This window comes from Erpetoichthys calabaricus, chromosome 8, assembly GCF_900747795.2.
Source record: "Erpetoichthys calabaricus chromosome 8, fErpCal1.3, whole genome shotgun sequence".
Lineage (NCBI taxonomy): Eukaryota > Metazoa > Chordata > Cladistia > Polypteriformes > Polypteridae > Erpetoichthys > Erpetoichthys calabaricus.
Window position 1 is genome coordinate 193,781,320 of NC_041401.2, and position 23,848 is coordinate 193,805,167.

At 40.0% G+C, this 23,848-nt stretch overlaps 1 protein-coding gene across 1 annotated transcript in view; it reads left to right on the forward strand.

Annotated features, from left to right (window-relative positions):
• creb1b (cAMP responsive element binding protein 1b) overlaps positions 1-23,848 on the forward strand; it is a 54,687-nt gene that overhangs the window by 28,575 nt on the left and 2,264 nt on the right. Inside the window, exons 2-7 of the mRNA XM_028808033.2 lie at positions 1,320-1,445; positions 9,067-9,216; positions 14,605-14,705; positions 15,408-15,550; positions 16,103-16,285; positions 23,680-23,833. Coding sequence (XP_028663866.1) covers positions 1,335-1,445; positions 9,067-9,216; positions 14,605-14,705; positions 15,408-15,550; positions 16,103-16,285; positions 23,680-23,833 — 842 coding nt within the window. The 5' untranslated portion in view covers positions 1,320-1,334. The remainder of the gene's footprint in view (positions 1-1,319; positions 1,446-9,066; positions 9,217-14,604; positions 14,706-15,407; positions 15,551-16,102; positions 16,286-23,679; positions 23,834-23,848) is intronic.

Here is a 23,848-nt window from a genome sequence, read left to right on the forward strand (position 1 = left end):
GTGTTTTTTTTTATTCAAGATTGGCTTTATTGATAAAAGAAAATATGGGCTTCAAATGTATGTACTGTAGGGATGGAATATTTAGCTCCTTTAGCTGTTCAAATTAAAATGTGTCACATTAACAGTGAACCCTTCATCTTTTAGTGACTTAAAGTGCAATTAAAGACAATAGAGAATTCCACACTATCACTGCAGAACAGAATTATTTTGGTTTTGGTTTAAAGCCATTGGCATTACTACTGGTGTCACATGTGGCATGCAAATGCGAATATAAGATATACTTTAAGTCTTCAGACATTTTAAAAAATGGGCTTCAAAAGGACAATAAAAAGAATGACGGAGTGGGGTGAAAAGGATATGTTGCTGCCAGGCCGCTGTAGCACCAGCTTACTTGGCACACATCATAATCAGACTGGCGAGGCCATTGTACAGTATGGCTCATTTTAGTTTTTTTGTATGTGTTTTGTACCCGTCTATTTATTCATCAGACAGTTGTTTTGAACTCAGTGGAGTGATTGGTCTTTTTTAGATGCTGCCTCATAGCCGTTATGTTGGAGTGGCAAGCCAGTGCACTTTAACAGGGTGGCAGACAACTGCATTTTCCTTTCAGTTTCAATATGAAATCACTTCTTGTTGAGACTCCCCGCCTTTCATTCTTACTCAAGGAGGCAAATTTTGAGTATTATTTTTTTTACCTTGATTACTTGTGACAGCCATCCATCCATTCATCCATTTTCCAACCCGCTGCATCCGAACACAGGGTCACGGGGGTCTGCTGGAGCCAATCCCAGCCAACACAGGGCACAAGGCAGGAACCAATCCTGGGCAGGGTGCCAACCCACCACAGGACACACACAAACACACCCACACACCAAACACACACGAGGGCCAATTTAGAATCGCCAATCCACCTAACCTGCATGTCTTTGGACTGTGGGAGGAAACCCACGCAGACACGGGGAGAACATGCAAACTCCACGCAGGGAGGACCCGGGAAGCAAACTGAGAGGCAGCAGCGCTACCCACTGCGCCACCATGCCACCCCTTGTGACAGCCCTTATACGTAAATTTCAAATATATACACACAGTATACGTAGGGGAAAAAGGGCAGCCTTCTTCTGTACACTGTCTGCCAAACCAGTCTGAAATGACATCACCTATAATTTTGATTTCTTTCATCAGCATAAATTATTACTCCACCATTTCAGTTGGTACACAGCAAACATTTCCATTATTTTGGTATTCCAGTTGCTATATTAAATCTCTCTTTTCACTAGTGAGAAAAAAAAATATTTTGTATTTTTTTTGTATATTTTCAGTTTTTGGGCAACTAAATGACAATGGAATCGGGTGCAGAGACTCAGCAGGGCAGTGAAGCAGCTGTCTCTGAAACCGAAAACCAGCAAATAGTACAAGCACAGCCACAGATTGCAGCTCTGGCCCAGGTATGTTATTCATTGCCTTCTGCCTAATGAATTTGAGGTTGTAATTTTTATTAAACAGTAAATATGCCTGCTGTTCACATGTGCATCTTTCTTTTTTTTGTGTAAATGACTTAACAGTTCTGGGATGTTGTAGCATGGCGAGGATTTATTTTATTTTTTTGTTATCATGGCATTTTTCCTATAGCAGTAATGGAAATGACCATGAGTGTGTTTATATGCAGACACACAAAACTGGAATAAGGTGAGTAATCTGTTTAAGTCAGAAACCTGCTTCTTAAAACCCCCCAATTTACATGCGGGAGTTCACTTGTGGAGTTCTCGTTTGAAAAAAACTCCATTGTCATAAAAATGTGCTAAAAAAAGATCAGTGGCCGCTGGATATCAAAAAACTGCCAAGTGTTTCCCAAGACCAGGGGTCCCCAACTCCAGTCATAGAGGGCCCCAGTGGCTGCAGGTTTTCATTCTAATCCATTTCTTAATAAGTGAACTGTCTTGCTGCTAATTAACTGCTTTTGAATTCATTTTAATTGACTTGTTTTTTAAGATTTGTTCCCCTGAATTTCTTTATCATTCCTCTGAATTGCTTCATTTCTTTCCTTAAATGGCAGCCAAACAGAAATGAAACATGAAGTGAGTGAGCCAACAGAAGATCAACTAAGTCAGGGCCTGAAACTCCAACCAGTTGCTTAATTAGGCACCGAGTGTTGTTGTTAATTACAGCAGTTCTTTAATTCCATGGCTTGTTGCTGCTCTCATTGATTTTCTCTTTTTTAAGAGTACTGGGGATCTGAGCAGATCAACACTCCTGAGACCTTCACCTTTCTTTATTTTCAAATATTGTATGATGGACACCGTTTGCTGCTCCTATTGTGGCTCATTTTGTATCTCATTATTGTTTGGCTGCTAATTAAGGAAAAGAAACAATTAAGGGGTCTGAGTCTTCAAGAGCAAGTCAAATAAAATTAATTCACAAGAAGTTAATTAACAGCAAAAACAGGTCACAAATTAAGAAAAGGGTAAGAATGAAAACCTGCAGCCACTGGGGCCCTCCATGACCGGAGTTGGGGACCCCTACCCTAGGCTACGCTCCTGAGCTTAGACCTGTACTTTCAGCTCACCAAAATACATTTAGCGATATCTGAAATATTGAGACATTATTTCAACCAGGAGATATAATAATGTGATCGCCTGAGCATTCGCCTTAGGAAATTTACCTTTGTGAAGGCTTTTGCTGTTTTCTACCCATGGCTGCTGAAAGCAAAGACATGTGCCGGCTAAAAGAGTGCAGCAGACATGAGCAGACTACAAAATTCATAACTTCAACCCAGTTAAGGGTTTACATGGCCAAGTAACAGAGTAATGTACGTGTGTTAACACAGTTTCTCATCTTCCAATATCTCATTTTTTCCTAACCTGATTAAGGGTTTACATGGCATTTTTGACACCAGGTTTCTGTGTTTAACTGGATTATTAAAGTGCATGTATACGTATTGCGGTGGGCTGGCACCCTGCCTGGGGTTTGTTTTCTGCCTTGCGTCCTGTGTTGGCTGGGATTGGCTCCAGCGGATCCCCATGACCCTGTAGTTATGGTTTTGGCGGGTTGGATAATGGATGGATGTATAGGTACTGCATGAGACGGTTTGTTTAAAAATAAATAAATAAATAAGTCAGACACAGTGGCTAGTGCAGCTGCCTTACAGATCCAGTGTGCTATGTTTGAATCCAGCGTGCATGGAATTTGCACATTCTCCCAATGCCTACATGGGTGTTTCTCTGCTCACTATATCTGCTTATTCCTCCTAGTGATATCAGTGTTAGTGTAATTGAGAGTCTAAGTTATCACTGTATGGGTTTGCGTTTGTGCACGAGTGTGAGGTGACTTGTGAGCTGCAGATTGTCCACAGTGTTTATTCCTGCCAACCCCCAAGGCTGACAGGATAGACTCTGTTAACTATAAAAGTGATCCTGGTTTGAATTAAAGAGTCAAGTCAAGTTGGGGAGCATGCACTGGTACAGCACGTTGTCACACCCACTACACGACGAAACAACTCGGGATCCCAGTTTGCAACACCCCAGGCAGACACGTGGTCCAGTCCCACCCTTCGGAAAACACCCTCTTTCTGCCGCAGCAAGGTGTTACAAGGGCGACCCCTTAGCCTGGTTCAGCCACTCGGGTCCCCACAAGTAAAGAGTCAGTTGGGTATTTTTGACTTCAAAAATACAGAATTTATCCTTTAAGTGTTTTTGCATTGTAATGTTTATGTCATTTCTGGCAGAATTTAGCAAGGCATATTTTAAACACCCACCCCTCTCCCACAGGAATTCTTGAAACAAAGAAGATCATTGAAAAGAACAAAACACTCAGAGACACAGATTCCATTGGCCTTATTTTACTTACATATTACTGTAAATGTGTATCAGATCATAGCCATTCAAGCGCAAGAAATGTAGGAGCAGCTTTGCGCTTTGTTTATTTCAAATACCAGTTACACCCTTTAGTCACGTAACCAACTCATAAATTAAAAATTTGAATAAAATTGTCCTTACCTGAAATGTACAAAAAGAGCAAAGTATGGATTCTAACCCACCACCATGATTATAAAATGCAGCTTTTACCCACTACTCCAGTTTGTTTGAATCAGTCAGATTTTCCTTATTATTCCATAAATGGTATAATTTAAGTATACAGTTACATACCAAAATACCACCTTAAATAATGTTAACTTTTCACACATTGTTTTATTAATAATGCTCATTCAGGTTTGTTGCTAAGTAAACACCAAAACTACTCAAATTCTGAGTGAAGTTGCAGGTCTCTGCAGGCATAAGCCATATTTGCCATTGTTTCGTTGTTTCCTTGTATGTTGTCTCTATCCTTGTAAATTACAGAAAGCCCCCTGAGTTGTTGTTAACAAATATTCTTGACACAGTCAGGTATACTAAAGCACAGGTATTTTATTCGTTGTGTTCAGTGAAATTCCTTCTTTCAAATAAAACGTTCATGGCGCACAGTTGGTGCCTTGGTGTTTGGGTCAAATAAAGTGGAGCAAGAGTTAAACTTTAAAGTTGCACCTTTTAGTTCAGATCACCTGAGACTCTTCTGGTGCAACTTGTTGTATTCCATACATTGCCCATAGAGTGCTGTGGGAACAGATATCTCCAGAAGATGATGGGCCTGAAAACAGAGATGAGATTATAAACTGAGAGAAGATAATGACTGTCTAGTTTTTGTGCTTTAGGAATTAATTGAAGGGCTCATGCTGAATATGCTAGACGAGGGAGTGAAGACAAAGGGTTAACATCAGTGTTGGAGTAACAGACAAAACCCCAGTTAGAGTAGGTCTGCACCAGGGATCTTCATAAAGTCCTTTCTTAACTCTGGTCTGGTTATTGATTGGAGTGTTGAGTCATGGGATTTGTGTAGGCTTTGTGCTGATGACATTGTGTTGTGTAGTACCAGAAAAGAGTAAGTTGGAAAAATGGAGAAGGGCTTTGGAAGATATAGGGTTGAAGATAACTAGGAAGAAGATTGTATATGTGAGGTTTAATGATGACCAGGATTCAGATGTTAGCCTGCAGAGAGAGCTATTAAAATAAAAAGAGTTGTGGAAAAGTTTAAATATCTCAGATCAGCAGTAGTCCTAGATTGAGAATTAGATGCAGAGATAACCCATAGACTGCAGTGTGAATGGAATTGTTGGAAGAAGGAATCAGGAGTATTGTGTGATTAAAGAATTAAGGAGAAAGTTTTAAGGTAAGATTTTTAAGACATTGGTGAGACCAGCAATGAAGTATGGAGCTGAAACTTGGGCAGTGAAGGGAGCACAAGAGAAGAAGTTGGACGTGGCAGAAATGAGGAGGTTGAGATGGATGTGTGGAGTTACAAAAATGGGGAAAATAAGAAATGAGACTCTCTGAGGTGCAAGAAAAGTGGGAGAGATATCTAAGAAAGTACAGGAAAATAGATTAGAAGTGGTATGAACATATGATGAAGAGAGACAATGAATATGTCGGCAAAAGAGTGATGGGAATGGAAGTACAGGGAAAGAGAAAGTGAGGGAGGCCACAGCAGAGGAGGATGGATAAAGTAAAAGAAGATCTGAAGGAGAAGGGCCTGACTGGCAAGGAGATGCAGGACCGAGCTGTTTGGAGAAGGTTGATCAGGTATATCAACCCCACATTGAAGTGGAAACAATGGAAGAAGACGAAGACACTGGGCAGGCTATGGGACAGACAGGAAATCCAATCTTCCCAGTGGGAAATTTTGAATCCGCTGTCTTTGAAGTAGTGGCTCCCAGTGGGGCACTTTGTAGAAAACAATGCACAATCTCGATTGGCTGAGTTGTGACATCACATTGACTTTTCACCTCTTTCAATAATATAAAAAAATGGCATTCTTATGGGCTTATTGTGTTTGGAGTAACGTGAAGTGTTTGTTTCCTTTTTATTAAAAAAAATGTTATATCTTTTGTGGATCAAGTAACAAATCAACAATGACCTTGCATTTCTCTCCAAACTCCAGCAGGAAATTACGTCAATGTAACAAATTGGGAAAGTGAGACGGCACAAGGGATGATGCCAAAAGTTCACACAGCGTGTGAATGCAGCATTTATTTTCAGGATGTTTGACTGAAACAAAACCTAGAAAGAAGAAACCAAATAACCTTATACACAAGCAAAAAGTGTCTGTTATACTTGTATATAAATAAACTCAGGAATACCAATATCAGTCTCTCAGTTATCGGAGCATTGTTTCCTGTGAAGGTGTCAAGAGGAACTGGAATCACAATCTGCTCAGTGGGTAAAAAGCAGCAACCAACCCTGAATGGAATGCCAATATATGACAAGTCACTCTCTAACCTTTGTTGGCCAGTTTAGATAAACGAGTAACCTTCCTAAAACAAGAATTGCAACATAAGAACAATCTAGACATGAACAGGTAATTTAGTCCAACAAACTCGCCAGTCCTATCCACTTAATTCTTCCAAAGTAACATCAACTCCTGAGTTTTCAAGTTCCCTAAGGTTGTACTGTCAACCTGCTACAGATTAAGCAGGATAAATCATTGACAGAAATAATTTGCTAATATGTGTTTTCCCCTTATGGTCTAAACATAAGTCTCACAAGAAACAGCACAAATGCCACCATGCTATTCAAAAAGTAGGTGCATGTATATCATACAGTATATAAACGATAATGTTAAGTGTTAATGCTAAGGCCTGGGGCCTCATGTATAAATGGTGCATATGCACAGAAATGTTGCATATGCACGTTTCCACGCTCAAATTGCGATGTATAAAACCTAAACTTGGCGTAAAGCCACACACATTTCCACGGTATCTCATACCTTGGCGTACGCAATTTTTCCGCTCGGTTTTGCAGACTGGCAGCACCCAGCAGTCAAAGCAGTGCTACTGTTCCTGTGTGGTCACCCTTTCTTTCTTAGATCCAAATTCCTGATGCGGCTTTATAAATACACTGAAACTAACTGCATATTGTTTATTAGTGTAATGCATCTGATTGTAATTAACCTGCAGCAATATAATGGTCCAAGGAATAGCCATAGTATTCCAAATACCATAACTGCTTTAGCGTTGTTACTCTCAATGCATCTTCTTCTTCTTTCAGCTGCTCCTGTTAAGGGTTTCCACAGCAGATCATCTTTTTCCATATTACTCTCACTGCACCACTCGGAGTATTTATATCACTGTATCTGAGTGGGAAATCACAGCAGCAGCCAACTGGAAAGAGAATTATCGGTATACAGCATGAAGCAGACGCTGCCTGAGCCACAGCAAAACGTTTCAGAGACTTTCCTGTACAGACTTCGCGGTTTAGAAAAAGTTTCATCCCAAGAACTCTAAACGCACTCAATCAGTCCATCAAGTGCTCCTTGTAGAACTGTTTGTACTTATAAGTACAATTACCTCACTGTAAACTTGCACTACAGTTATAATATTGCACAACCTGTGCCACTTTATAAAGTGCGTATTTACATATGATGACAATATCATTTTTAAGATGAAATGCAGCAAAATATGTTGATTATATTATACAGATAAAACTTTAACTTCATTTAAATAATCTGTATTGTTAATAATTAAACATGTGAGGACATGGTGCCGCAGCGCTAGCTAGTTCAGGGATTGTTCCTGCATTGCATTGTATTCTTGCTGGTGCTGACGCGACACTGGAAGGATAGACGGATAGAATAATTAAACATGTACTACGAAGATATTTCAATGTTCCTTAAAAGTTTTGAAGTATCGGTGTTCTAAGCTTACAAATGGCTTTATGTCTATTACAGAGCTGATTGTGTGGCGATTGTGTATTTGGAGAAAGAAAAGTAAGGACAGGAATTGGAGGTTAGTCCGTTTGAAAGAGACAGTACTTCTGTAATAAATTATTTCATCGAAGGTCGCGCATGGCGCAGCAAGCCTATTGTGTGAGACATGAACAAGCACTGCGCCACCGTGTTCCCATGTTTAATAACATGCTTTAACTCCTATCATCATGAAAAAGATATCACATTTACATCTCAGTATTTTAATTATTCAGAGAGCTGTAATATCACGAATGTAATGGATTATGTGTCCATAAAGAGAAAGAGAAAGCCGTTTAAGAAGCAGGTAGCGATTCACACACAGAGCACATAGAAGATCAAATACAGAACAAAGCATTTAACATGCCACTTTAGTTACAATGGGATTTGAGAAACTAGCAAATTAAACGATTTTAAGATGAAGTTTATGATGTTCTACTTTAATGGCAAAATAAACTACATGACTGCGGTGGGTTGGCACCCTGCCCAGGATTGTTTCCTGCCTTGTGCCCTGAGTTGGCTGGGATTGGCTCCAGCAGACCCCCGTGACCCTGTGTTCGGATTCAGCGGGTTGGAAAATGGATGGATGGATAAACTACATGATTAAAGTGGAAATTTCGAGATTAAAGTTGACATTTTGTGCTTTTTTCCCCACTGTGTGCCTATTTTTTTTGTCTGTACCCTAATAAGCTTTCATATGACACTCAGACGGTGGGCCATGACTCGCGTTTTTACGGCGACTTTGATATGTGACTTCTTTTTTATTTCGGGCAGTGTGCGACTTTGTGAACTTGAGCTTTTGAGTTTCTCTGACACTCTGTCACTCGATCAACTTCCTTTTGTTGATTATACCACTGTTTAAACCAACAAATAGTACGTTTTTCCTTTGCCTCCACTTGGTATTCGCTGAAATTCTTATATTTTCCCCCATGCTTTTCCCATTGTCTTTTCACAGAAGGCTATTTATATTGATTTGCATATTCAAAGAGGCGTAATTCTGGGAGGAGTTGGGGCGGGACAGAAGGCGCGTGCACGTGCGTTACTTATCATGCTGATCGGGATTTATGTAGCGGAAGAATGTGGAAGTTTCCGTACGTACAGATTCCTGCATCTGGATTTTTCTGTGTGTACGCACATTCCCGCTTTTGTGCTTACGCCATGTTATAGTGTAAGTTCTACGCACAGCGTTATACATGAGGCCCCTGGTGTCATTTGGTACTGTGAAAATATGAAGCTGAATATATTTGTTTCTCTCTCTCTCACTTATTCTGCATAAAATGTTTTCTTTTTATTGTCAAGGTTTCCATGGCAGCAGGAGCTCATGCAACATCGACCGCCCCTACAGTGACTCTTGTTCAGCTCCCAAATGGACAGACTGTGCAGGTTCATGGAGTCATACAGGCAGCACAGCCCTCGGTTATTCAGTCTCCCCAAGTCCAAACGGTACAGGTGAGGACTGAACAATATTTATTTATCTAACTAAATAACAGTATGTTTGTCTTACCAGTATACCTTAGAAGTGCAGTTTCACTACAACTATCATGGAGATTTAGTGGTTGGTATCGTGTCAAGCCGAAAAGACCAGGCCACACTATTCTTAAGTAATTTTTTTTACCAGCTTTATATCAATAATTCAAAGGTACTCCTTATCCTGTGAAAAAAGAGAATCCCTCCAGTATGTGTTTTATCCCAGATCTTCTACTTGTGGACTGCATCTTGTAAACCCCAAGTGGGAGGCACCTGGGATTTCATGCTGTGCTATCTCATCTAGTTCTTCTCAACCCATAGTAACCAGATAGAGAGTTTTTTCTGTACTACTAACCTCTACATCGTATCATGGGGAGTAAGCTCAGCAACCTTGCATGAAGGACTTAGCCACCATGGTCTGCTGGAACAGTGGCCAAACTGCTGGGCAAATTCATTCATTGGTCAATATTATGATCAAATATACTTGTGAACAAGATGATGGGGTCCTTGAACCCCAGCCAGGGCAACTGCCTAGCCCTGACTACAGACTGCAGGTGCCTATCCTCATACAGTATATATATACACACAATTATGGCTCGTAGCTAAAATTAGTGGGGGTGCTGCTCCAGAAAAATTTTTAGCCTTTGTTTTGAAATTGTGTAAAAGGAAACAAACATGTATAAAAAGAAAATTTATTCAGAAACTGAAAAAAAATGAATCAAATAGAATAGCTGGAAGCAGGATAATAATGTAATTCTACACTTTATCACATTCAAGAATATGGTACATGGTTTCTAAGCACAACACACACGGAGGAAAAAAAAAAAAAAAAAACACTACCTTCCACCAGCACGCCAGGGTTGGCACTGCGGGAGCGACAGTGCTCTCTCTCCCTTGCAACCTTGCGTGCAGCATCCTATGTGCGCATGCACACAACAGCCAAACACCACGCCGCTGGAACTGTGATGTGCACAGTTCCATACAAAGATTTTTGTATGTTTTTTCATAAACTGGGGGATGGCTACTGACATTAAGCTTAAGGATTATATATTGTACAAGTATAAAGAAAGAATTAAAGAAAAAAAGGACTCATTATATTAAATGTTATCGATAATATCAAGTGGAAATAGGGGGTGCTGCAGTTCCACAGTGCCTATACGTGAGCCGCCACTGTATGTATATATATATAATAATTAATAATAATAATTCATTACATTTTTATATATATTATATATATATATATATATATATATATATATACACACAGTGGAACTTTGGATTGTGAGCATAATTCGTTCCGGAAACGTGCTTGTAATCCAAAGCACTTGTATATCAAAGCGAAAGAAGAAAATAATGGAAACACATGATTCGTTCCACAACCCAAAATTATTCATATACAGTGATCCCTCCTCGATTGCGGGGGTTGCGTTCCAGAACCCCCCGCGAAAGGTGAAAATCCACGAAGTAGAAACCATATGTTTATATGGTTATTTTTATATTGTCACGCTTGGGTCACAGATTTGCACGGAAACACAGGAGGTTGTAGAGACAGGAACTTTATTCAAACACTGCAAACAAACATTTGTCTCTTTTTCAAAAGTTTAAACGTGCTCCATGACAAGACAGAGATGACAGTTCCGTCTCACAATTAAAAGAATGCAAACATATCTTCCTCTTCAAAGGAGTGCGCATCAGGAGCAGAGAATGTCAGAGAGAGAGAAAGAAAAGCAAACAATCAAAAATCAACAGGTGCTGCTTGGGCTTTTAAGTATGTGAAGCACCACGCTGGAAGCATATCGCGCGACAAAGAAGCCACAAGTAAGCTCAGCCAGGAAGGGAGCAATGTGAAGGTAGTCTTTCAGCATTTTTTAGAGGAGCGGCCGTATCCTCTAGGGGTGCTAATAGCCACCCTGCTCACAATATATTTGAGGAGTTTTATTTAATACGTAATACGTGCTCTGATTGGGTAGCTTCTCAGCCATCTGCCAATAGCGTCCCTTGTATGAAATCCACTGGGCAAACCAACTGAGGAAGCATGTACCAGAAATTAAAAGACCCATTGTTCGCAGAAATTCACGAACCGGTGAAAAATCCGCCATATATCCTCTTTAATAAAACTCCTGTGTGCGTCCAGGGTGTCCGTGTGTGTGTGTCTTCTGGTGAAGTGCGCATGTGTGGGGCCGCGCCTCGCATTGCACCGTGCCCCGCACATTCACACGGCACCATGGACGCATACACACTGGAAGCTGAGCACACAGTGAATGGCCTAGCCGCGCACATAAAATCCGTTGCTGGGGAGACGCCACACATACAATAATCAGCTGCACGCCAGCACAGATTAAAATACTTGCTGGGGAACTGCACAGTACTTGCTGGGGAGACGCCACAGGCACAATTATCAGCTGCACGCCACACATTACATCACTTGCTGGGGAGACTCTGCTGATTGCCCACTGTTGTGACAGAAAATTAAAGGCATATTACGGACACAAGAAACAGAATGAGGTCAAGGTCCCTTGCCATTTAATATAGACTGTTCCTACTAATGTTTATGCACTGTCTTGTGCCCGTTATGGTAACGGGCTTAATGTCTAGTATTTAGATATGCTTACATATAAAATCCGTGATAGAGTGAAGCCGCAAAAGTCGAAGCGCGATATAGCGAGGGATTACTGTAAAAATGATTAATACAAAATATAAAGTAATAATACATAAAACAAATTAACCTGCACTTTACCTTTGAAAAGAATCATGGCTGGTGTGAGTGAGTTTCTAAACTCTTTTTGAATTCCACTCAATGGGACGACACGTGGAAGAGCGTCCCGAAGCAACCGGAGGCTCCCAGCGCTGTATCAGTTCGCCGTAAAAGCAAATCTGAAAAGGCTGCGGACATGCTGTAAGCACCCGTTGTTAATGGGTGATAATAAATGCAGAGCACAGTATTACTTGGCCACTAACCTGGCCCTGACCCTGCCTGACTGCTGTGTCTGTGTATAGGAGACTGGCAGATCCTGCTACAATAAATAACTGTGCTGTTCCTGTTTCAAGCTGAATAAAGCTGGTGTTGCTAAAGTAGTGAGACTCGGCTTCATGTTTTGGGGTGCAAGACTGGGACTCACACGTTACAACACACACACGTGGTCACAGTGCTATAGCAAACAGTATATGCTCGTATGGATGTTGACTATATGAGTGAGGCACACCGATTGAGCCCGAGAATGGGAGACAATTACCCACAATCTCACAGCGAGAGAAGGAAGAACCATCAGCTCAGTTGTGATCACGTGACTCTCAGCAGACAAAGTGTATACGGACTACTAGTATTGCAAGACCGTGCTCGTTTATCAAGTCAAAATTTATTAAAAATTTTAGCTCGTCTTGCAAAACACTCGCAGACCAAGTTACTTGCAATCCAAGGTTCCACTGTGTGTATGTATATACATACATGTGTGTGTGTATAAATATAAATATATATACTTTTGCCTTGGAATTTTGAGGGCTGAACAATGTTTTTAGAAGGATTTAAAATATGAGGCAAATAAAATGTTTAATTGGTATTTCAAAATTCATAGGTTTATAAGGCCATTGTTGTCACATATGCAGAGTACACACATGTGCAGATTCACAGAGTACAGTGAAATTCTTACTTTCATGTGCTAATCAACCTGCAGTACACTGACACCCTCTGACACCATAAATAGTGAGTATAACAGCCTTACCTCATCTTTATCATAAATAAGCTACCTTACCTTGAAATATCAGTCTTCATTACCATAAAACTCCCAGGACACTATCTACCACTGGAATTCATATTAATTTTGCTGAAACAGCAAAAAAAAAAAAAAGAAAAGCGAGTACATTATAATTAAAACTAAAATGCAGACATTTAAATACTGACTGAACTTGTCTTCATCACGTTTTATGGAGATAAGTTACCCCACCATGATTCACCACCACCTCTCTAACACTGTAATTCTGAATCATTCCAACCATGATGATGACTTCAACCAGCGGAACTTTGAAATTAACAATAGCAAACATTCATCAGCATATCCCATGTTCCACTTGTGGACACGTCAACTTGGCTTGTTTTATTTAAATATAAAAAGCCTTTAAATGTAAACCTTTGGCACAACTTGGCAGATCTGATCACATAATACAATACAATACAATTTATTTTTGTATAGCCCAAAATTACACAAGAAGTGCCGCAATGGGCTTTAACAGGCCCTGCCTCTTGACAGCCCCCCAGCCTTGACTCTCTAAGAAGACAAGAAAAAACTCCCAAAAAAAACCCTTTGTAGGGAAAACATGGAAGAAACCTCAGGAAAGGCAGTTCAAAGAGAGACCCCTTTCCAGGCAGGTTGGGTGTGCAGTGGGTGTCAAAAGAAGGGGGTCAATACAATACAATACACAGAATAGAACGAATCCTCACACCTTACTCCCACTTACAAGATTGTTATTAGGTGGCAACAGTGCTCTTATTATCCAAGTCAGATGTTCTTGTGTTTGTTTGGGGGGTTGCTATTTGTAATAATATTTATATTTTTCTTCAGTTTCATGTTAAGTTGTAATTTCATCTTGGGGGGGAAAAATAGACAGACAATGTTATCTCTATATCTATTTATAAGAGGGATGTTCAAAAAGCTTCAGCACTTTTTTTAACTCTATTTATTAAGAATTTCAATAACAAATTACATCACTTTTCTACCTAGTTGCATTCCTTTGTAATGCAATTTTCCCAGCGTCGTCACAACTTTTTAATGCCATCAGCAAAAAATGTTTTTACCTTCATGATTTCCAACCAAAATATAAAAGTGCGGAAACTTTTTGAATGTCCCTCGTATATCTATCGATTTTATTATATAATGCCTTTCATATCTATCTATCTATCTATCTATCTATCTATCTATCTATCTATCTATCTATCTATCCATTGATGGAACATCCAGTGTTTGTGCATGGGTGTAATATTGTTTGGCATCCACAAGAGGGAGGAACTGTTCAATGAGCAAAGTCAAGTGGCTGGCATAAGATAATAAATTGCATGGCATACATCTGGGCATTCTGTTGTTCAGAATCCACAACAGGGCTGGATTGTCCAACAAAGAAAGGTGACAAGAAACATTAAGAAAGAGGGATCTATGGCACAGTTGGTAAACAGAGATTCGTAAATGCACAATGCGATCGAAACAAATAGACTTGCCTTTGTTCTATTAAGCCCATTTTAATAAATGGGCATTTCACTATGCTTATTTTGTATATTATAGTATTTGCTTTGTTTTGTTTTTGGAAAATGTAACCACACTCTATATTCTTAGTGGGTTTCCTTTTTTTTTATTTTATAACATATTTGTTTTTTTTTTCTAGATTTCCACAATCGCAGAGAGTGAAGATTCTCAAGAGTCTGTGGACAGTGTGACAGACTCACAGAAGCGTAGGGAAATCCTCTCAAGGCGACCGTCATACAGGTATTTACGTAGGGAACCATACATCAGATGTGCATGAATCTAGTGAAGCAACTGCTGGCCAATAAGCCTTGAATAAATATGAAATAAGACTTTAAAAAAGTTAAATCAAGGCTGCCTTATTGTGGTTTAAGGTGTAAAGAAAGGAAACAGAAAAGACAAACCCTTCATCAGTAATGTTTTTGTCATCGTGAATGGTTTGTCTTGACCTCACACGCATTTGCACTTCTCTGATCTCTCATTTGTATGGCAGGGAAGATGTAAGCACAGAGACAGAACTTTCTTTGATGCTTTCATTGTGGTGCCCTCTTTTTTGCCATCGGTTTCCGCTGCTTCTTTATGATTCCTGTATCCATTTTCAGTACCAGGAGAACATTGTTTTTGATGTACTTTAGAAGATGGCAAGATGGCTGTGTACTTCATTGATTAAGGAAGACTATAGAAAAGTGGTTATTGAGCAAAAATTCTCATCTTTTTTCTGCAAAACAGGGTTATAGGGCAGCGGTTGGTTTGGTCATGTTATTTTTTGCTTCTCTTTGGAATTTTAAGGAAATTTGTTTGGATAAAGGGACAAACAGGATTTATAAACCTGATATTTGTTTGACAAGTACTGTATAATATTAGTATTCAAAATTATTTTAGAATTTTGTAGAAACCTGATCAGTTCTAATAGTGGGTTTGTTTATTTATTTTTCATAAAAACAGAAAAATTTTAAATGACCTTTCTTCTGATGCTCCTGGTGTTCCTCGTATTGAGGAAGAGAAATCTGAAGAAGACTCATCCACTCCGGCCATAACCACAGTCACAGTGCCAACTCCAATCTATCAGACCAGCAGTGGACAATATAGTATGTTAACAATTTGATTTTTATGTATGTAGTAGGTATGTAAAATTGCACATAATTCTGCTTTAAACCACAAGTATTTTTGAGCTTTTGGAGTAAAATATATGTATATGTTTAGCCTACATCAGATCTCTATAGCAAACTTCATTTCTCTTAGAAGCTGTCACTTATTCACAACCATTTTAGGGAGAATTCAGCTTGACAAACCTTTTCTACCATTTGTTTTATCTTTCATTTTCTGTCTGCAATAGTTATGCTCTGGCCTGTTGAGGCTCTTTGAAAGGTGTCTATTATTGAAATTATTAAAGAAAGTTACTCTTGAGAAACACGACCTGCCATGAGCTATTGTTGTGGCCTTTTCATTCAATATTCAGTTCCTTCTTAATCTATTTTAAATTATACCATTCGATCTTGCCAATTTGATTTGACAATTTAGCAGTTTTCTTAAACTGTTCCTACTTTAGGAGTGTATCATTTCAAGAGATGCATGTGAGTGATTTGCTTCTTTCAATCTAACATTTTCATAGAAATTACTTTTTATTTTCATTTACACAGTTGCCATTACACAGGGTGGTGCCATTCAACTGGCAAATAATGGCACGGATGGCGTGCAAGGCCTCCAGACACTTACAATGACCAACGCTGCCGCAGCACAGACTGGAACTACAATTTTACAGTATGCACAAACGACAGACGGTCAACAGATCCTTGTGCCCAGCAATCAGGTGGTTGTGCAAGGTGAGTCCTATTACTTTACTGAGGGGCTGTTTTTTTTTTTCTTCAGTAATGATGTAGAAAAAGATCAGTGTACTGTATTTGGATTAACAATTTTGTAGCTTGTAAAGCAAAATTGTCTAATGATTAGTTAATTCAGGAAATTCAAAAAGAGGATTTTTCACATTTATAATTCATATATTTATTCATTAATTTATTTTCCCAACATGCTAACTCCAACACAAGATTTTCATGAGTTGTGGTGGAGCCAGCATTGTCTTTGAAAGGCAGGAAGCAGTACTAGTCAGGGTACTAGTCCACATCAGGGCACACTCTGCCATGTATTCACATTTGTGCATCCAGATCTAATTTAGGCAACCTAAATCCAGCAGGCAGTAGGAGGATGTGCAAAATTCACACAATGTCTGGGTGTGACAATGTTAGCAGAAAGTTATTTCAGTTAATTTCTTATAAAGAAATATAAAAAACTTAAATATGATATATAAAGAAGGTGAAGTTGACAATAGTAATAGTGTTGACAAGAGTACACTGCATGAGAAGGTGATAGACATTGGCACATTTGTTCTACAAACTTCTTTCTGTTAGGACAGTAGGTACATTTTTAACACTAGAATTACCAGAACCTACGAAAAAACTTGTAAATCCGGCCCACCTTAAATCCCTTCGCACCTCTCTGTCAGCGTCTTTTGTGTTGTAAATGTGTCGATAAGCCCAAGCAGCCTGCTATACCGTCCCCCCACCGCCTCAGAACGGGCAGGAAGTTCTCCCAGTTCCTGCCTTGATTGATTATCTTGGAGTGAGCTACCCAGAATTGTAAGGGGAAATGATTTGATGTGTGTTTTGTGTCTACAACAATCTGTGTAAACACATTGTTAAAACAGAAACGTTTTTCACGTTTTAGAAGTAAATGGCAAAATGTAGACTTGAACTCTATAATGTTGTGAAGGCTGATGGCCAAATATCAAATAAACACTTTCACAAAAAGTACAAGTACAATGCGACAGCTTCCATGGTGCAGCGGTTAGAACTGCTGACTTATAATCCAGAGGTTGTGAGTTCGAAACCAGCTCCCCCGCAAATTTTTCCTTTTGAGTAGTGTCTGTAACAGCTGGTGTAAATTTTTAGGACTTGTAAAAGTTAGCGTTTTTTTTTTCACTTTTATTCTCTCAGTCATGATCACGATACAACACCCACCCCGCCCCAGATCTGGCCGGTTACTTTTTATCTGAAATTGGGAATAACTGTAGATGTGAGTGGTGTTTTGAGACAATGGAACTGGAAATTCTCTGATCTAGAGGGATAAAAGCTGACACACAAACACTGGTAAATCTGCCTTCTTCATATCTCACCGTCACTTGAATTTTTTTTTGTTCGGTTTTATTGAGTGCTGCTCACGCTGAATTAGTATGCACCTTATGGTCCATGATGTCAAAGGCGCACTGACAGAAAAACAGGGACATAGGTATATATGATATTTGGAATAACTCATTTTATGACCTGTATAGTACATTTCGGAAAACACTGTGGCACGGATGCAACATTATTCATATTCATTTGCATGCCTTCTTGCGCTTGTAATCAGTGACCGCGTTTTTTGTTTTTTTTTTTTATCTTGCCCATGCAGTCTCCACATTTTGGTGCACGGTGCTTTTTCTTTTGTACTCCAGGACATGCAGAGGAAAGAGTAGTACAGAGAGGTCAGTTCAGCGTTATATGCAGTCATCAAATTCAAATGTTAACAGTTCCCACACACCCAAGGACCGTCCTTTCTACAATTATGACATGTGTACCTGTTGCAATGTACACACTTCTGTCTGTGCTGTAGTTACTATTACACTGAAGGGGCTGGGGGGAAGTGGCAGTCTTGGAACAGAAGCTTGTCAATGTTGAATCCTCTTTTGCTTTATCCATCGCCTTTTCTTGTAAAAAGTGATGATGAAGCTGCTCTGCAAGGTGAGCCATGAACGCTCTTCTTTTCTTAGTGGTCCCCGTACATGCCTTACACAGTACATGTGCGTTGATCGCCGCCGGCTCAAACTTGTTATACCACACAGCAACCGGCCACCTGCGTGCTCCTGCTCCCACTGAATAACTTCATGCCTTCCGGGCAAAAAAGAAAGAGACAAATATATGTGAAATTTTGAAGAAATCATTTTATGACCTGAATAGTACTAATCAGAAAATATCATTGCACCTAAACTGTAATGTGAGCTGCTTAATAAAGAATCTAATTAAGAATTAAATACATCATTTTGATTGGCTTATGTCTTACTCAAGCCTTCTCTTCCCTTGTACCATTTACAGCTTAGGTAGGGTCCTGCTAAATATGAACTTGAACACAGAAAAGGAGGTTCTGTAAATGGATTGATGGATAGAAAAAAAATAAAGGAATAGATTATATTTAAAAGGCTGGCAGCACTGTGTTTCTGTCCACACTAATACTTTTTCATTTAAAAACGGCGTTTTCACATCATTTATGAAATTTCTCATTAAGGAGCTTCTGTAAAAAGTCACATTTCCTCCCAGGGACAAAATTAAGTCATGCGCTACCCTGCCCCGCCCTGCCCATTACCAGCCAGCCAGCATATGACATAGATGTTTACCTACTTGGAGCGTGCATGCATTACTGGAAAAATCCTTGAGGGGATGGTAATGCTGCTGGCCGCAGGATTTATTGCAAAACTGTAGCAACCAGTAAGATGTGTATCTACAGTGCATCCGGAAAGTATTCACAGCGCAAAATTAATTTTTTTCTTTAGAATTCTACACACAACACCCCATAATGACAACGTGAAAAAAGTTTACTTGAGGTTTTTGCACATTTATTAAAAATAAAAAAACTGAGAAATCACATGTACATAAGTATTCACAGCCTTTGCTCAATACTTTGTCGATGCACCTTTGGCAGCAATTACAGCATCAAGTGTTTTTGAATATGATGCCACAAGCTTGGCACACCTATCCTTGTCCAGTTTCGCCCATTCCTCTTTGCAGCACCTCTCAAGCTCCATCAGGTTGGATGGGAAGCGTCGGTGCACAGCCATTTTAAGATCTCTCCAGAGATGTTCAATCAGATTCAAAGTCTGGGCTCTGGCTGGGCCACTCAAGGACATTCACAGAGTTGTCCTGAAGCCACTCCTTTGATATCTTGGCTGTGTGCTTAGGGTCGTTGTCCTGCTGAAAGATGAACCGTCGCCCCAGTCTGAGGTCAAGAGCGCTCTGGAGCAGGTTTTCATCCAGGATGTCTCTGTACATTGCTGCAGTCATCTTTCCCTTTATCCTGACTAGTCTCCCAGTCCCTGCCGCTGAAAAACATCCCCACAGCATGATGCTGCCACCACCATGCTTCACTGTAGGGATTGTATTGGCCTGGTGATGAGCAGTGCCTGGTTCCTCCAAACGTGACGCCTGGCATTCACACCAAAGAGTGTCTGAGAGTCCTTCAGGTGCCTTTTGGCAAACTCCAGGCGGGCTGCCATGTGCCTTTTACTAAGGAGTGGCTTCCGTCTGGCCACTCTACCATACAGGCCTGATTGGTGGATTGCTGCAGAGATGGTTGTCCTTCTGGAAGGTTCTCCTCTCTCCACAGAGGACCTCTGGAGCTCTGACTGAGTGACCATCGGGTTCTTGGTCATCTCCCTGACTAAGGCCCTTCTCCCCCGATCGCTCAGTTTAGATGGCCGGCCAGCTCTAGTAAGTGTCCTGGTGGTTTCGAACTTCTTCCAGTTACGGATGATGGAGGCCACTGTGCTCATTGGGACCTTCAAAGCAGCAGAAATATTTCTGTAACCTTCCCCAGATTTGTGCCTCGAGACAATCCTGTCTCGGAGGTCTACAGACAATTCTTTTGACTTCATGCTTGGTTTGGGCTCTGACATGAACTGTCAACTGTGGGACCTTATATAGACAGGTGTGTGCCTTTCCAAATCATGTCCAATCAACTGAATTTACCACAGGTGGACTCCAATTAAGCTGCAGAAACATCTCAAGGATGATCAGGGGAAACAGGATGCACCTGACTGTAACATAACAAAATGTGGAAAAAGTGATGCGCTGTGAATATTTTCCAGATGCACTGTATGTGAAGCTTTCAACTTGTACAAAATGCAATTAAGTTGCATATGGGTAAGCAACACAAATAGTGCCATGAAAAGCAACTCCTCTGCGTCACTATGTTCAGAAATGATTGCTCTCTAAAAAAAAAAATTAAGTCACTGCAGAATTAGTCACAGCAGACAATTTTTAATAGCTTAATTACAGAAGCTATTTCATTATTGTCTCATTTCAGCACTGGAGCATTTCCATCAATGATAGCTACATTTTATAATACAAATAATGCAAGTTCTTTTTTGTATAGTGCACTTCACTGAGTGAACATATCTCAGTTAAAATACTAGTTTAGATGATACTAATTACTGATAAAAGGCAGACTTTTTAAAAGCTACAGAGAACAAGTTAGAAATGGATTAAACATAAAAGGAAACCAACAACATTTAACACTTAAGTGGAAGTGCAAACACGTTTCACTCCAAATACAACAATTAAGTCAGTAGAAAAGACAAAAGCATCATGTAGGGTGGTGGGAGGCAGTTGGGTGAGCTGCGGAAGGGTGGCCTGCCCTGCCCTGTCATGTGTAAGCAGAATGGCTGCAGCACCGTGTGTGATGATGACCTATCATTTCCTTCAGAGGGCTGTCAAGTTTTGCCCTCATTCTAAAATACTAAAGATCTTTATGGTAGTAAAGCATCTCACATTTTCTTGTTGGGTCATTACGAGCAGCCAGTTTCCATTCTAACTAGAGATTAGTAGATGCGCAGATAAACGTGAATGACCACTAAACCCTGATTTACTGTGTATATGTAGGGGAGCCCATCTGATATCTATCTGGGCATGATGTGGACCCTGAAATCATATTTTAATAGCAGGTGTAAATATAATCCAACTAAACTTTATATGGATTTAATGTAAATACAAAATGGACTTTGAAAGGGATGTTTGAGAAAATCAATGGTCATTGTCAACATAAGAGAACTTGTTTTGAATATTGATGAAACTGGATGCTTTAAAAGGAGTGCAGGGCTAGATCCGGCCTGTGGATCTTAAGGATGACACCCCTGATGTAGCTTGATATTTAGTGATTTAAGTGTTTTGCCTCTCTCTATACTTATTTTTTCTTATCTTTTGTCTCTGTTGGAAGTTTGCAGGGGCACCTCCCCAAACCCCCCTAATTGGCTATTGTATATTTTCCCACCACATCTGGTTTTGTGGCTGATGTTGCTGGAGTAAGTGCTAACCTTTGTGATCATGTACTGGGATAAATAGATTTGGGAAGTAAATAGTAATCCGATAGTAAAGTCCAGACATTCTGCTATTTACATAACTGACAACATTGATAGTTTTAGGACCAAGCCACTTCGTTAACAATACATACCGTACATGCTCGCATATAATTTGGGTCTTGAAACCCAAAAAATCGATCATAAAGTCGACTTATACGCCCATTCAAAAATACATTTAAGTTTTTTTTTTTTTTACATCTTCTTGCCTCCTCCAATCTCACATCAGTTTCTCAGACACATAGAATTTAGTTGCAGCAGCGCAGTTTACCAATTTCTTTCACAACATCAACGACTTTTCATTTAAAACCACCTTCATATTTTCTTCTGATCGAATGCTCCATCATAGATAAGGGATGCTCTTACAATAAAGGTGTATGCAAAAAACACAAAACAGTGCAAACATTGCTTCGGAATAGTTCGGGTATTGCTGTGTGGTCACGTAGGCACAATACATAGAAATAAAAAGGCCATGTGCTCCCTGGTTACTCTCTCAGGCGAGCGTTAGCATATCATAATCTCTTGGACCAACAGCGTGTGTTTTCCGCATTTGACTTATACGACTGACATTATAAAATACTGGAAATTATACGGTAAAATCAAGTCCCGACTTATCTGCGGGAGAACTTAAACGCAAGTATACAGTGATCCCTCCTCGATCGTGGGGTTTGTGTTCCAGAATCCCCTGCGAAAGGTGAAAATCTGCAAAGTAAAAACCATATGTTTATATGGTTATTTTTATATTGTCACGCTTGGGTCACAGATTTGCACAGAAACACAGGAGGTTGTAGAGACAGGAACTTTATACAAACACTGCAAACAAACATTTGTCTCTTTTTCAAAAGTTTAAACGTGGTCCATGACAAGACAGAGATGGCAGTTCCGTCTCACAATTGAAAGAATGCAAACATATCTTCCCCTTCAAAGGAGTGCGCGTCAGGAGCAGAGAATGTCAGAGAGAGAGAAAAGCAAACAATCAAAAATCAACAGGTGCTGCTTGGGCTTATAAGTATGCGACACACCGTGCGGGAAGCATGTTGCTTAACAAAGCAGCAGCAAGAAAGGGAGCAATGTGAAGGTAGTCTTTCAGCATTTTTTAGACGAGCGTTCGTATCCTCTAGGGGTGCATACAGCCCCCCTGCTCACAGCCCCTCCGTCAGGAGCAGAGGATATCAGAGCAAGAGAGAGAAAGAGAAAAGCAAACAATCAAAAATCAATAGGTGCTGTTCGGGCTTTTATGTATGTGAAGCACCCTGCAGGAAGCATATCGCACGACAAAGCAGCCACAAGGAAGGGAGCAATGTGAAGGTAGTCTTTCAGCGTTTTTTGAGGAGTGTCTGTATCCTCTAGGGGTGCGAACAGCCCCCCTGCTCACAATATATTTGAGGAGTTTTATTTAATACGTAATGTGTGCTCTGATTGGGTAGTTTTTCAGCCATCCGCCAATAGCAGCGTCCCTTGTATGAAATCAACTGGGCAAACCAACTGAGGAAGCATGTACCAGAAATTTAAAGACCCATTGTCCACTGAAACCCACGAACCAGCGAAAAATCCGCAATATATATTGAAATATGTTTACATACAAAATCTGCGATAGAGTGAAGCTGCAAAAGTCGAAGCGCGATATAGCGAGGGATTACTGTATACGGTACAGGCATGTGAGATGTCATGGCTGTTGATGCCAGCTGACTTGTATAGAGTTTCACATACTGTAGGCTATGGATAATGTAAGGAAGATTTTAGGTTTTTGTATGAATTGTGACCACAGATGTTTAGTAATATTTTTCTTTCAAAAGTTGCCTGACAACTGCCTGTCATGTGGTGTTGCTGAACCAATATTACCATTGTAAGACGTTCAGTCATCTTCAGAAGAACAAAAGCATTACAAGTATGCATGTACAATAGCCTACTGGATAATTCGGTCAGTGTTGTCCGTTTAAAAAAAAAAAAAATCAAATGGGATAACATAAAAAAAAGGTGAGGCCCACTATATTCATTGGCCAACCAGTAAGTTAATGTTTCATTTTATTTATTTATTTTTTCTGTATTTTCCTTTACCAGCGGCATCAGGAGATGTCCAAGCTTATCAGATACGTACTGCTCCCACCAGCACCATTGCTCCTGGTGTTGTTATGGCCTCTTCGCCCGCACTACCCACTCAACAGACTGCCGAAGAAGCAGCACGGAAGAGGGAAGTGCGTCTTATGAAGAACAGGTAAGGCCTAAGTGG